This window comes from Trachymyrmex septentrionalis, unplaced genomic scaffold (assembly GCF_001594115.1).
Source record: "Trachymyrmex septentrionalis isolate Tsep2-gDNA-1 unplaced genomic scaffold, Tsep1.0 scaffold1020, whole genome shotgun sequence".
Lineage (NCBI taxonomy): Eukaryota > Metazoa > Arthropoda > Insecta > Hymenoptera > Formicidae > Trachymyrmex > Trachymyrmex septentrionalis.
In genome coordinates, this window is record NW_017304146.1 from 52,202 (window position 1) to 65,367 (window position 13,166).

At 32.3% G+C, this 13,166-nt stretch overlaps 3 protein-coding genes across 5 annotated transcripts in view; 1 reads left to right on the forward strand and 2 right to left on the reverse strand.

Annotated features, from left to right (window-relative positions):
- Positions 1 to 542, reverse strand: part of LOC108757024 — a 1,468-nt gene extending 926 nt beyond the window's left edge. Inside the window, exon 1 of the mRNA XM_018501275.1 lies at positions 17 to 542. Coding sequence (XP_018356777.1) covers positions 17 to 78 — 62 coding nt within the window. The 5' untranslated portion in view covers positions 79 to 542. The remainder of the gene's footprint in view (positions 1 to 16) is intronic.
- LOC108756996 (thioredoxin-like protein 1) overlaps positions 1 to 13,166 on the reverse strand; it is a 22,883-nt gene that overhangs the window by 8,001 nt on the left and 1,716 nt on the right. The window contains exons 2-3 of one of the 2 annotated variants that reach the window (XM_018501229.1): positions 12,444 to 12,727; positions 11,707 to 11,939 (exon numbers count right to left, since the gene is read on the reverse strand). In XM_018501229.1, the coding sequence (XP_018356731.1) occupies positions 11,726 to 11,939; positions 12,444 to 12,727 (498 nt within the window). In that variant the 3' untranslated portion in view covers positions 11,707 to 11,725. Of the gene's footprint in view, positions 1 to 11,570; positions 11,940 to 12,443; positions 12,728 to 13,166 lie in introns of those variants that run through there. The other variant, XM_018501222.1, reaches the window with a different exon arrangement.
- On the forward strand, positions 943 to 11,224 carry LOC108756947 (mediator of RNA polymerase II transcription subunit 16). 2 transcript variants are annotated; one of them, XM_018501164.1, is made up of 15 exons: positions 943 to 1,181; positions 1,401 to 1,547; positions 1,707 to 1,905; positions 2,618 to 2,864; positions 2,949 to 3,104; positions 3,317 to 3,486; positions 3,892 to 4,228; positions 4,334 to 4,541; positions 4,763 to 4,937; positions 5,199 to 5,345; positions 5,610 to 5,820; positions 6,847 to 7,353; positions 8,917 to 9,026; positions 9,160 to 9,305; positions 10,325 to 11,224. In XM_018501164.1, the coding sequence occupies exons 1-15, from the start codon at positions 1,120 to 1,122 to the stop codon at positions 10,446 to 10,448; spliced, it is 2,946 nt and encodes a 981-aa protein (XP_018356666.1). In that variant the 5' UTR covers positions 943 to 1,119; the 3' UTR covers positions 10,449 to 11,224. The 2 variants fall into 2 exon arrangements, with proteins under 2 accessions (XP_018356666.1, XP_018356661.1); XM_018501159.1 differs by lacking the exon at positions 6,847 to 7,353.

The window sequence follows — 13,166 nt, forward strand, 5'->3', positions numbered from 1 at the left end:
TGAGAACTTTAATTACCTTCTAAACAGTGCACTCTTATCGCGCAGTAAGAGACTATTTTTGACGATGTTGCCTAACATTCGTGATAACAGGATCAGCCACGGAATAATAAGGATATCAAACTCAAGCAGCCGATGGCCGGTCACGAAAAAAGTGAGCTCGAAACTCGAAACACGGTGTAGGAAAACCACAGACTTCTACACAGCACGATTATGAACCAAATATCAATTTATCATCTCTAGTCTTGAAAAATAGATGATGTACTCTAAGAAAAGTGGAAAAGTAGTCCACTACATCCACTTGGTCAGAGGGCAGTAGTGCGCAACAGCATCTTACGGTTACAGACTTTGACCCGTCATGTCCTCTCTCAGGTAAAAAGGTTTCTCTCTGGTAAAAAAAACGACACAAAGAAATTTCACAATTTTATTCCTTTGGAAAAGGATTAAGTATTTTCAACACAATAAGCACAGGCAATAAGGCTTAAAACTTAAACAAAATAGGCACAGGCAATAGGCACGGACAACGGAGAATAACGAGCCGTTCAATCAGAGAGCTCTGGTGTGCAAGTTCGATATTAAATTCCAGAGCTCTGATTGGAGCATTTATTCCCTGTGCCTATTGCCTGTGCCTATTGTGTTTAAGCCTTTAGGCTGGCGTCCCATGAGCAGAAATTTACAGCGAAATGGGACAGCGAGACCAATCGCAATCGCAAAAAAGGAAAAAGAGTAATGATTGCAGAGTTGTAATTGGTCGCACTGTTCCGTTCCGCTGTAGATTTCCGCTCCATGGGACGCCAGCCTTAGGGTATATCCACATAAACTTGCATAGCCACAAAGAAAATGATCCAATCATATTTTACGTGCGTCTTTAGGAGAAATGATTGGATAATTTTCTTTACGCATACGTTTATGTGGCTATGCAAGTCATGTGGATATACCCTTACTGCGATCATCTACGAAAATCGTCCAAAAAATAATGGACTTTTAAAAAAAGAGAAGTCCTAACCAAGCGGTATTATTCATGAAGACTGAAGAAAACATTTAGCGTCCTCATTAATTTGAAAAGGATTGTAAAGATACAGTATTGTATTTCTCCAAGAATAATTAAGAAAACGAAGGAACATGGACCTACTGTATACCGTCAACAGAAGGAGTTCTTCCAAATTTTTTTCCAATCAAGAATGGTATATTTTTTAAAGATATAAGGCTTGGTTTTTATTTTTGCAGTAGATTGCACTAAAACTTTCTTTCTCAGCTTCATTAAATGCCAAAATATATCTATTTCACTTTAATCTAAAAGTGTATACTAGTTTTAGCTATTGAAAATAGACCTATAAATAATATTTTACAGCTAATATATAAACATGTGTATACTTGAATTAATTAACAATTTGCTTTCTCAGTTTATACAATGGACAATCGTTGTGTTCCTTATCCAGTCGGAATATAGTAGCGTTCACTACAATGACAGAGTTAGATGACAGCAGTGGCAAGACACGGGGTTGCCATGTTTATGTAGCAGATTTAAATATGCCATGGCATGCTCATAAGTAAGATCTTTTAAATTATCTTTGTAATATTCTTTAAACAATATTACAATACATATCTTATTTAATCTCTTATTAAATAATGTCTTTGTCAATTTGTTTTTAAAAAGCCAATAAGTCAAGGTAAAGCTGTAACAATAAGTGTTTCTTGTATTTACCTAGAGTACTTTCGAATAAACACAACATTACTGCATTAGAATGGGATCTGCCTGGTGACAAGTTGGTAATGGCTGATACAGCTGGAAATGTACAGTTATGGATGTTCAAGGATCATATTTTGAATGATTGGGTATTAATAGGTTCTGCATATTTCCCTGGTGAGCACATACTAGGTGCAGCATGGTTTCACAATGGCAAAAAGGTAAGGTAGATGAACAAACTGATGAGATTAAACAATAAAGTTGTTTTTTTTACCTGTATTATCAGGACCGAAACTATATTAGATTATCATTTTATTATTGCTTTATATTACTACATTTTTAACATTTCTACCGAATATTTTTCTCAGAATTTTTCTCAGGATTTTTCAGAATTCCCTGGTAGAAATAAATCACTAAGATTATTGAAAATTGTTGAAATCTATGTCAATTGATCCATTTCATACTGAAATAAATCAATTGACATAGATTTCAATGATTTCAGCGATTTATTTCTACCAGAGTTATTATAGAAATTTCAGAATTTTTGAATGATTTTATAATTATTTTAAAAATTTGGAACATTTTTTCAGAAATGCCAAGAAAGCATTTTTTCTAAATTTTTTCTTAAATCTAGATCTCGTCTTAAGATGCTAATATGACCCTTTGATTGGTTCGTGATCTCTTAAGTCTATATTTAAGATTATACTTAAAACGGTCTTGAATATAAGAATTACTATGAATGCCGTCCATAGACTTTCTCAGACTATTTCTGAAGTGTTTTAATTTGTCTAAAAATTTTAAGAAAAATTTTACCAGGGTTTTAAAAAAATATTCAAGTCACATGCAGATACATGATGAAAAAACTTTAAACAGATATATTACTTTTATAGTTTTATCTTTTCTTTTAATGTCTCTTTTTATTAATTCCTTTAGACAGGCTTAGTAACAGAAAAGAGAGATAGCATCCATTATAGCGAGAAATTTAATCATCTACTGTTCGCACCTTCCGTAAGGCAATTCGGTGGAAGAGCCGCCGAAGGCGTGTTGGTAGTATCGACGACGGGCATGGTTGGCGCAATCATGATCACTAAGGATCTTCAAAATCCGATTTGCTATTCGACGGAGAGTCTAGGCAACACAAGACACAGGATAACTGCGGTCGATTTGTGTTATGGAAAAAGTACTTTTTCTCACGTTATAAGACTATTTGCGAATTCAGACGATATAACGAGGATGTTGCGATAATTTGTTTTTCGAATTCCAGACGGTCACTTTCTCGTTGCGGTCAGTAGCGGTAGCATCTGCTTGCCCATAAGATGTTTTAGAGTACTGGTGCGCAAGAATGATGACAAGTGCACCATCACCTCGCAAGCTTTACCGAGTTTTTTTCTGCAAGATGGGGCACCTAAGGACAATTCATGTAAGACTAATGGCTGAATGATTTATGGCAGTATAAATAGTATGGTTCATTTTTTTTATAGATTACAATTCTTTTTCTAGCTAAACTTATACAGTACCTCTTTTTTTTAATTTTTATTATAGATAGAATAGAAAAAAAGAAACGATGAATTGTGTGTGTGTGTGCAAAAAGTTTAGCTATAAAAAGCATAGATCTTTTATATTCTTTTGCAGGTACAGTCGTAACTCATTTAAAGTTTGTGGTCAGAGAAGATGCCGATTCTCTGGTTATTGCGGCAAACAGTGAGAACGGTGGATTTGTTGAGGTGTGGGAGTTGCGGGAGAAGTCACAACCGGTTCACAAATTATTTCAACCAAAGACATTAGAACCTTTCAAGACGGTCGTAAGTATTCAATTAATTAATCAATATTTTCGTTTTTACAAGTAAATTTTAGCATGTGGGAGGTGTGTTAAGAGTGGCAAATATAAAGAAACGAGACAACATACATCTGATTATAGTATTTAAATAAATAATAACGATCAAATAATATTATATTAATAGTTATATAAAATCTGTGTTTACCAATGTAGATTAAGTTTAATCTCCGTTTAATTTACTCTTTATCTTTTTTTAATTCTTAGAATTAGAAGAAGATAAAAAGTAAGTTAAATCGAGATTACAGTTAATACACATTGATAGAAATAGACATAAATAATGTATTTGTACTATTAAATACTATTTATATATTTTTAAATAATATATTTATTTTTAATATAGATGTATGATTACTTTATTCTTGGCGTATAGGTTTGGCAATATCAGTCGCAGTATCGTTGCCAGTCACCGGTCACAGCGATAGCCACTACAAAACTATCCATAGTGACGACTTTACCGCCTCCCAGTTATGTAATAATAGCATTAGCGGACTCGTCGGTACATTGCTTAAATCGTTTGGACTGTTTGAAGGAAGTGGCATTCTCATCCCTGAATACAAGCTGGCGTCCAGATGAGCCTAGCAACAAATACTTCAAGAATTCTGTATCTATCGCCCATATGGATCTTTCATGGCTGGGATGTGTACTTCTTGCGTGCGACACTCAGGGCAATATGTATCTCTACAAATTGTTGCCAGACGGTACAACAGGTATACAACTAAATTTTCTTTATTTGAAATTATTGTAATTCATTAACATTCATTCTCTTAGTTACGGGATATTTCTGTGAGATTGCAATATATGTGATTTTGTAGGTACGTCGATGTCGCTAAGCTATGCCTGTACATTACTCGAGTATTGCTTGGTGACCGGATTGGATTGGTTGGACATACTTTTATGTCTGAGATCGTCCATGATCGAAGCATTGTGTGAGCGATTAGATGTTTCCTTTAACAGACAATTACAATCTACACAGCAATATCATTACATCCTATTTTTATCCATCAAGACATCGTTATATAGGTGTGTAACTAGATACTTGTATACGTGAAAAGGTGTTTTTGATATGAATAAATTTTCTTCTAAATTAAAGTTTTTAAATTGATTTAAAAAATAAAAGAATATCTCGGAGTTAGACTTAAGAAGTGCGTTTGAAGATCTTTTTAGGAATCGGAGTGATAAATGAAAAAGATTATCTGAAATTACAAACCAGAAAGATTAACGTCTGCAATTATTATTTTCAGAATGCTCGTAACAGGACAGAGCAAGGCTGCGGATTTGTCATCGTTACTGATGATACATTCGGTAGCTACTGCCTTCAAATCTTTACTGAGACCATCGGACCTGATATCCCACGACAAAGGGCCAGCGGAAAGTTTAGCCGCGGTGATAACTGACATCATTACTGACGTTGATAAGGTATTGAAATCAAAGTTCTACTTCAAGAGCATCTCTGTTCTCGACCAGCTAAATTTCCGTGAATTTGCATGAATCAAATTTCTCATCCAACTCTATTACTCCCTTTTTCATTAAACGATTTGCCGTAGAATAAAAATGACTAGTGAAGCGTAGATATAACATAACAAAATATGACGTTAAATATATAATTGTGCTTTAACAAATTAAAACTTTAATAGTTAATTCAAATAAATTACTTATTTACTTAATATTTTATTTGAGGTGTTGCTGCATCTCGATCCGAAAGAGTTTACGGTAGAACCGAGCACGTTGCAATCGTTGCAGCAACTTATTCAATGGGTTGCTGACTTAGCTTTGAACTTGCTGGCCAGATTACCTGAGCAGAGGATGCAAGTGAAGACTGGCGGGGTAGGTACTTGTAGCGAATCTAACTTGTTTTCGAAAATTACAAAACAATCCTTAAATATAGATTTTTATGTCTATTTCTTCTAATATATTTTTGTGAATAAATAATTTTTTGTGGACCAAATATCCATTATTGAATTTATATTGGGTTTCATATAATATAAAAATAACTATAGCTATTTTTTCTTGCTTTCTATATTAAAATTAATTAAAATTATCTTTATATCATCTTTCATATTAGCTTTAGTTTACTATTTTGTTTCGCAGTATGAGCTTCTTAAGGATCACAAGGCCTTGAATACCGTTCGGGAACTGTTGGTTATCATACGCATATGGGGATTACTCCGCCCGTCGTGTCTCCCAGTATTTCTTCGCAGCGCAGACAACCTGGATGTTTTAGCCTTACTATTTTGCTTGTTATCAAAATTAGTACAACCTAACGGAGATACGCAACAACAGGTAGACGATGGTTTGATTGGTACGTACATTAACTTGTTGAAATTTCTTAATAGTGAATATAAGAATTAATTGACAATGAGTATAATATGATTTTTATTTATTGCAATATGAAACTCTTAATGACTTAATTCTATGAAGATTAATTAAAAAAGATAAGATTGATGTCTGATACATTTTTTGTCATAATTGAACAATCAAGTTAAAAAAAAATTATTTTGTTTCGCCGTAATATTTTTTCTATTTGTTTTTATTAAAAAAAATTTATATTTAAAAACGATATTAATTTATAAATCTCACAGTCCAAAAGCAGATAGATTTTATTACAAATTGAATTCTTGTCGCATATTTGTGGTCAGGAAGTCTGATAAAAATACCACATCCTGAATAATTTTGATATACCATAGCAGTATTAAACTTTTCGCATTATGTGTTGTAACAATTCTGCAGTAATATAATCGCGCAATAATACAGCAAGTACATCAGAAGAATTACAAATAATATACCTTGTGTGTGACAATTCAATTATTACATTTCTCAATACAATACAAATATAATAATAATAATAGGATAACAATAGGACATTCTAAGAGAAATACAACGCATGTACAAAAGGAAAAAGTGAAATCCATCGAATCCATAATGACTACCAAGCTTGCGATCAAGCATAAAGACTCCTTCGTCTTGAAGGAAAACAGACTGCACGAAAAAAATTACACGATCCAACAGTCCAGGTTGAAGAGATACGAGCACCTATCGCTTCCTTGCTCAACTTTGAGCGTGTTCGTGGTCTACTGGTTCGTTCTCTGTCCTCTAATTTGGGCCATATGTTACAAATTCGCATACTGGCCTTCGTACTGGTCTTTCCTCTTCTGGGCAGTCGTGTTTCTGATTTGGATCGTGATCATGTGTGGATTAATAATCTTTTGGAGACGTTTCCAAGTTGAACAAAGCCTTGAAATTAATGCGATTTCGAAATATGGTTCGGATAAAGAGAGAAGACCTATGAACGTTCATCAAATATCATTCGAAGGCGAGGAATTTCTAGGGATAAAGAAATGGAACGATTCTCACGAATCGGAATCTAAGATCGATCGAGAAAACCTCAGGAGGGATCTGCCGCCTTTGGTGATACACAAACAAATATCAGGTGAAAATATCGAAGATACCGATGGAATGGTGTGTGTCGAAGAAAATAAGAAAACTCGCTTAAGTATCGCAAGTGATTATGCTCAGAAAAGTCCCCTGCAGGATTATCTGAAGCTGGTAACGGTATCGCCCTCGGAGGACGGGGAGGTAAAATCCCCGAAGACGCCTATGTCGCCGAGGGATTTATTCTTCATCGATCTGATCCGCGAAGCAGAGAAGGTCGAAAGATCGTTGAAAACTAGAACGCATTTCTTCCCGAGCGAAACAACTAAGAGCGATAGTGCGGAAACTGTGAAAAGTATAACGAATGAAACAGATATGGAGAATGTGGAACATCGAAAGGACGTAAAAGATACGAAGGATGAGAATCTAAAGGACAAAAAGGATAATAAGTTGAGATTAAAGCGCGAATCAAGTTACTTCATAGCTGATGTGGAGAGTTCAACAAGTGAGAAAACAGAGGTCTTCCTTCAGATCGATCCAAACGTGGACGAAGAGACTGGATTAATTGCGGTGGAGAAACCGATGATAATATTGCAATCCAATGAAGCATATTCGCAAGAAACCTTTACTTCACCAGTTAATTAAATTGCTGGAAACAATTACTTACCCAGCAAACGAAAATGGATTGAAATGGATTGGAAATTTTCAATCTATCCGAATCCGTATATTAAATCCATAAAAATGGATCGTATTCCATATAAAAAATTTTTATATATGTAAAAGTTTAAATAAATTAAAGTAGTAATTACATGAAATTCTATAGTTATTATTTAAACTTTTATACAAAAAATATACGGTAGCTGTATAATAAAAGAAACATGTTAATATAAAATATACATAAAAGAACGATTAATTTATTAATTACAAATAAGAAATTTATAATATGTAACATTTATTGTACATATTTACAGAGTTCTTTTTATGTTTTTTTTTAACTATTAAATGAAGGAGAATTCATGATATATTTTTACGGTACAACTTTTTTTTTAACTCAGTTGAGAGAATTAAAATGAAAAATTTCTTATTCATAATTCTGAATAAAATAATATTCATAATGCATTTTAAAATAAAATGGATTTTCTACTCACAATTTTGAATTGAAGTATTCTCATGGCCCATTTTAAAAGAAAAACTTTTTTTTATTCAATTGGATTAAAAAACTGCACTTCCTATTCAGAATTTTGAATAGGAAATGCAGTAGGAAATTTAGCAGTATTCACGATGCACAGAAATGGCTGATGCTATTATTTTTAGATTCAACTGGATTGAAAAACTGCATTTCCTCTATTCAGAATTTTAAATTAAGCAGTATTCACGAGGCACAGAAATGACTGGTAATATTTTTAGATTCAATTGGATTGAAAAACTGCATTTCTTCTATTCAGAATTTAAAATTAAACAGTATTCACGATGCACACAAAATACTATAATATTAGTTTTAGATTAAAAAGCATAGAAATATACTCCATGTCATTCCTATAAATGAATAAAAATGCATTCAGGATTGAAAAGGATTCTAACATTCAAAAAGATTTTAACATTGATGAATCCGTATTTCTCTGATCTAAATCCATTTAATTTATTCTAACATTCAAAAAGACTTTAACATTGGTGAATCCGTATTTCTCTGATCTAAATCCATTTAATTTATTTCAATCCATTCTCATTTACTGAATATAACAGTTAATTAAAGAGTTTGAGAAATATATGATCTAAACGAAGAAAAGAGTTGAAGTTCAAGGAGAGAAAAACTGCTAAACTATAAAAATAAAAGATACTAGAAATAATAAAAGTGTTGGATTAAATCTTTCTATCTTGTTCTCTTTTACAAAAGTTACGATTATCACATATAACTATTTATGTACATTATCAGACACACAAGATACACATTTTATCACAATTTGGAATCAATAGTAACGTCTTATATTTCCGATGCTGAAAGTTTTGAAGTAAGGACTCGTTTCAGATGAATGCTGCCTGCTGCCAAATCAGATCATGATTCCACAATTACATCAAGGCAACAGTATCACCGCTATAGTCTCCCCAATTTTGTTTTATCAGAATCTCCCATTACAGGTGAGCTTATTCATACAAAAAGAGAATATCGTTACAATTATTTCTATTAAAAATATTCAAAATTGTTTGTTAATTTACGTACATATGTATTATGCATGTATATTTATTTACTATTATCATTTTGTGATTGCAGCTGGAATATGGAGTGGAACCTGAACAGTTGGTTTTTACGCCCGAAATGAATTTTGTCGAAGGTTGTATGCACAGCGGACAAATCGTGGACACGATACGACATTTGTATTTAGGAAGGCAGCCGCTTCTGGTGAAGCAATGCACGAGGTACTATTAATTCATCAAAAAATATATAAATATGTATTAACGATTCATAATAATACAGCGTGTCCCAATAACTATTAGCACCTGAAATATCTTCGGATCTATAAGATCTAGAGGAAAATTTGTATAACCAAAATTGCACGATACATATATTATATATTAAATAAATTCATCGACTTGCATAGGGCAGACGAGTAGGAAATTAAAAACTTGTATAAACGAATATATAAATCACATTAATAGAAACGCTATTAGTAATTACGGAACATAGAATGAATTTAAACTATGATTTTGAGTGGATAACGTGACAATTTTGGATAAAGAACATTTCTTAAATAAACGCTTCATTTCGGTGATGTTTTTTCAAACGAAAAAAGAACAATTTGCAAACGGATACTGAATATTTACATCAGTCATGTTTTTATTTTAAATAATTTATGTACTGACTTTTAACGCTTATTTATTGTATCTATGTTTGTACTTGTATATTTATGTTTAGTGTCCATTGTTTAATTTGCCATTCCAATCCTAAACATGTTACGAACTCTTAATTCTCTCGATTTATTTTAATCTTTGACAATTCTTTCGACGTTCGTTCTTTTACGATTTATTATGTATTATTCACAAATTGTAATTACTACGAGGAAACTTTTTTCATGGCGCCGGTGAGTTATCCATCTATTATACATTATTTTAATAATTGAATATTCCGAATAAATCGTTACATCACTCGTCACTTATTCGAATAAAATCACTCGGCCTACCAACCGCTTGTAACGAAATTTCGTTATGTGTCTTGAAGAGCGAAACATTCAATATTGTACTTCAACGCTGAAGATGGCTCATAAAGGAGCCGAAACGTTCGTTAGTATAATTTAATTTGAATATAAATTTATAGTTACGCACGGACAACTGCGTGTAGATTGTCATTAGTCAGCCTAATCATTTATCATTGTGTTTGTAAAACTTGCGAATCCATAATTCTTAATTTTTTAATATTAATTATTTCGTTACATCTTTAGGTGCGGCGGTAAAGCGCAGGTACAGAACATGACGAGAACAGCTGCGATCAGAGCCTGGGATCAACGATGGACACGTGCTTGCCGATGCGGAGGTATTTGGCGAATTCACAAAGCCTCTCAATAAAGGGTACTTGGGAATTTTTGTAAAGTTTATTTCGTCTGTTATAAACCGTGATACTGTAATCTTTTGGAGATGTATATAAAAGAAGATAGGAAATCGATATAAGAAGCGGAAAGGACTATGCCCAGTTTTATAGGGGAATTTGGGATGAACAACTTTGAGACATGCCTAAAATTTTAAGATATCGAAAGAGAAAAAAAAATTCTATAAGCCCAACTTTATAGAAGAGGTTTCCCGAGTGCTAGAATTATCTAAAGTTCGCTATTACGATTACGTAGGACTTTTATTGGATTTCTCGAATCATCTAGGAATATGTTCAATCTTGACGAAGACAACTAAAACCTTTTTTGAACCCCAAATGAATAGTTGTAAGTATATCAATCGATGAAGAGGGAGAGAGATACTCAAAGTACGAAACAAAAGGTTTTAATTGATTTGACAAAGAGGCTGCAGTTCAGTTTTCATCTCTCGTTTCAGTACGTTTTCTTTTCTAATGATTTTGAAGAGCTGTAGCACTCATCTTACAAAGTTGTGCATATGGAACTTTTTAATCCTTTTTTATATACGCTCTACAATCCTAGCTAGGTCTCAATGCTGTTCAGCCGAGGCCCAAACTGGGCCTAGTCCTTAACATGAAAGAAGAAGATAAACTATCGAAAGACATACACAAATATAAAAAGGTAACTAAGAGCTAAATACTGTGCGTATTCAAATGATCTACTTGCCAAGTTAAATTAGAAATTTATAAAAATAATTTATTTCATCTGTTTATACTTTTAAAAGCGAAATCTTCTTTGTAATGATTATTTTGTCCTATTCCATCCGTGTGAAAAAAATTGTAATTTTTTTTCAATTTATATAAAAATGGAGGAAAATGTGGAAATGGTGTAAAATTAATGAATAATTAAACGATGCGTTATTTACATAAATTACTTAATTAAGAAAGATAGAAAGTAAGTGTAATTGCAGACGAGCGTTTTAAAGTGAAATGAATTGTATAATACCTTGCTAAAGACTCGTCCCTTGTACACTAAACGTAGTTGTAAATATTTTCATAAATTAATAATAGATTTTACTTAAAATAAATGATTACTTTCGTGAACTAATAAATTATTACAAGTAAAATTATACAGTATTCAAATCGGATTTTATTGTTTGAAGTCTTGTTACATCTATTTCTCTTTCCTCTTTTCTTCCATGCAAAAAAAATGGGGAATGTTAGTAGGCAAATTGAAATTCCTGATGTAATATCCGGTATATTATTGTTGCAGAAAAGTCGTTCAATGGCTTTCTCCTTTCTTGCCAGACACTCTCTTGAATTCTCCCATGTTCGTAGTCGAAATTGGTGAGCCGATTACGACTAGATGATCGATTCTCGTTGTTTCTGAGCCATTCTGGTTATCTATTACAAAGATTTGAAGATTTTGCACATTCTGGAATTTGACATAACGCAGCGGTATCGGATTTCCCTCCTCGACGTCCTTAGTTGACAATCTGCACCGAAATCGCACATATTAATTTTGTATTTAAAAAGTAAAATAAGTTAAAGAGAAATTCTGTTCTAACATTATACTAGAAACAATATTCTAAAAAAAAAAATAAAAAAATTTAACTATATTCAGTGAAAAACAGTGGGATAGCAACTATAAAGGCTTTATAGAATTAATATACGTAATTATATAAACTATTTTATCGTTGCAATAATTAAAAATAGTTTATTAACTATATTTTACACACGCGCGCGCGCACACGCACACACACGCACGCACACACACACTAATTCTATAAATAAAACTTGTCACTTTATAAGCTACTACTTTTTTTTTTAAGTGTGTCTATACGAAAGAAGGATTTGATAATTATTTTAAACTAATTAATTGATTTGCGATTAGAAAAATGTTCAATAATTCTTGAAAATATTTTAGATATTTTTTTATTCTTTCTTTCTAATCTATATCGATTTAAATATATTCTGTTGATTTATAATATAAGGCTTACGTTAGATCTTGAATGCTCGTATTAGAGCTTGCCATTTCAAAATCAATCGTTCTAGGCTGGTTGATAAATAGTTTAATATTTTTCGGCCCATTTTCCGAGGGTGCCTTGATCTTAAGTGAGTGAACCTTAACGGGCTGCGAGAATGCGATGGACATTATCAACTGCTCGTCCTCGTCGCTCTGAAGATACCCACTGTCCGAATTCAAACACTGAGAGAAAGTGTGATAATCCGATTCGTTTAAACACTCGCACTGCTGTTTCATTATGAAACTAGACAGATCCATCTGAAAAAGAAACCCCCGAAAATTCTTCGGATAATTATCAACGAAATAAGAAGAGATAAAGTAAATTACAAATGCAGTGTGATTTGAAATTTTATTTTTATTGTTTTCAAACTCCATGACATAAAAATGATAAATGAGTTTTCATTATTAATAGTTTCAATATATATATATATGGAAAATTGTACATTCCTTTTTTGTTAAAAGTAATGTTAAAACTATAATCTTTTTATGTTCTTTTTCTCGGTTGATTTTATTTAATTAAAAAAAAAAATTAGCATAAAAAGTATCTAAATTTGTTTAAGTATCTTGTCTAATTTAATGTAAATATAAACTGGATTGTACATTTTATATGCGTGCGCACGCGTGTATATATTATATTTTCTCTCTCTCTCTCTCTCTATATATATATATATATATATATTTAATTATTTTTTAAACT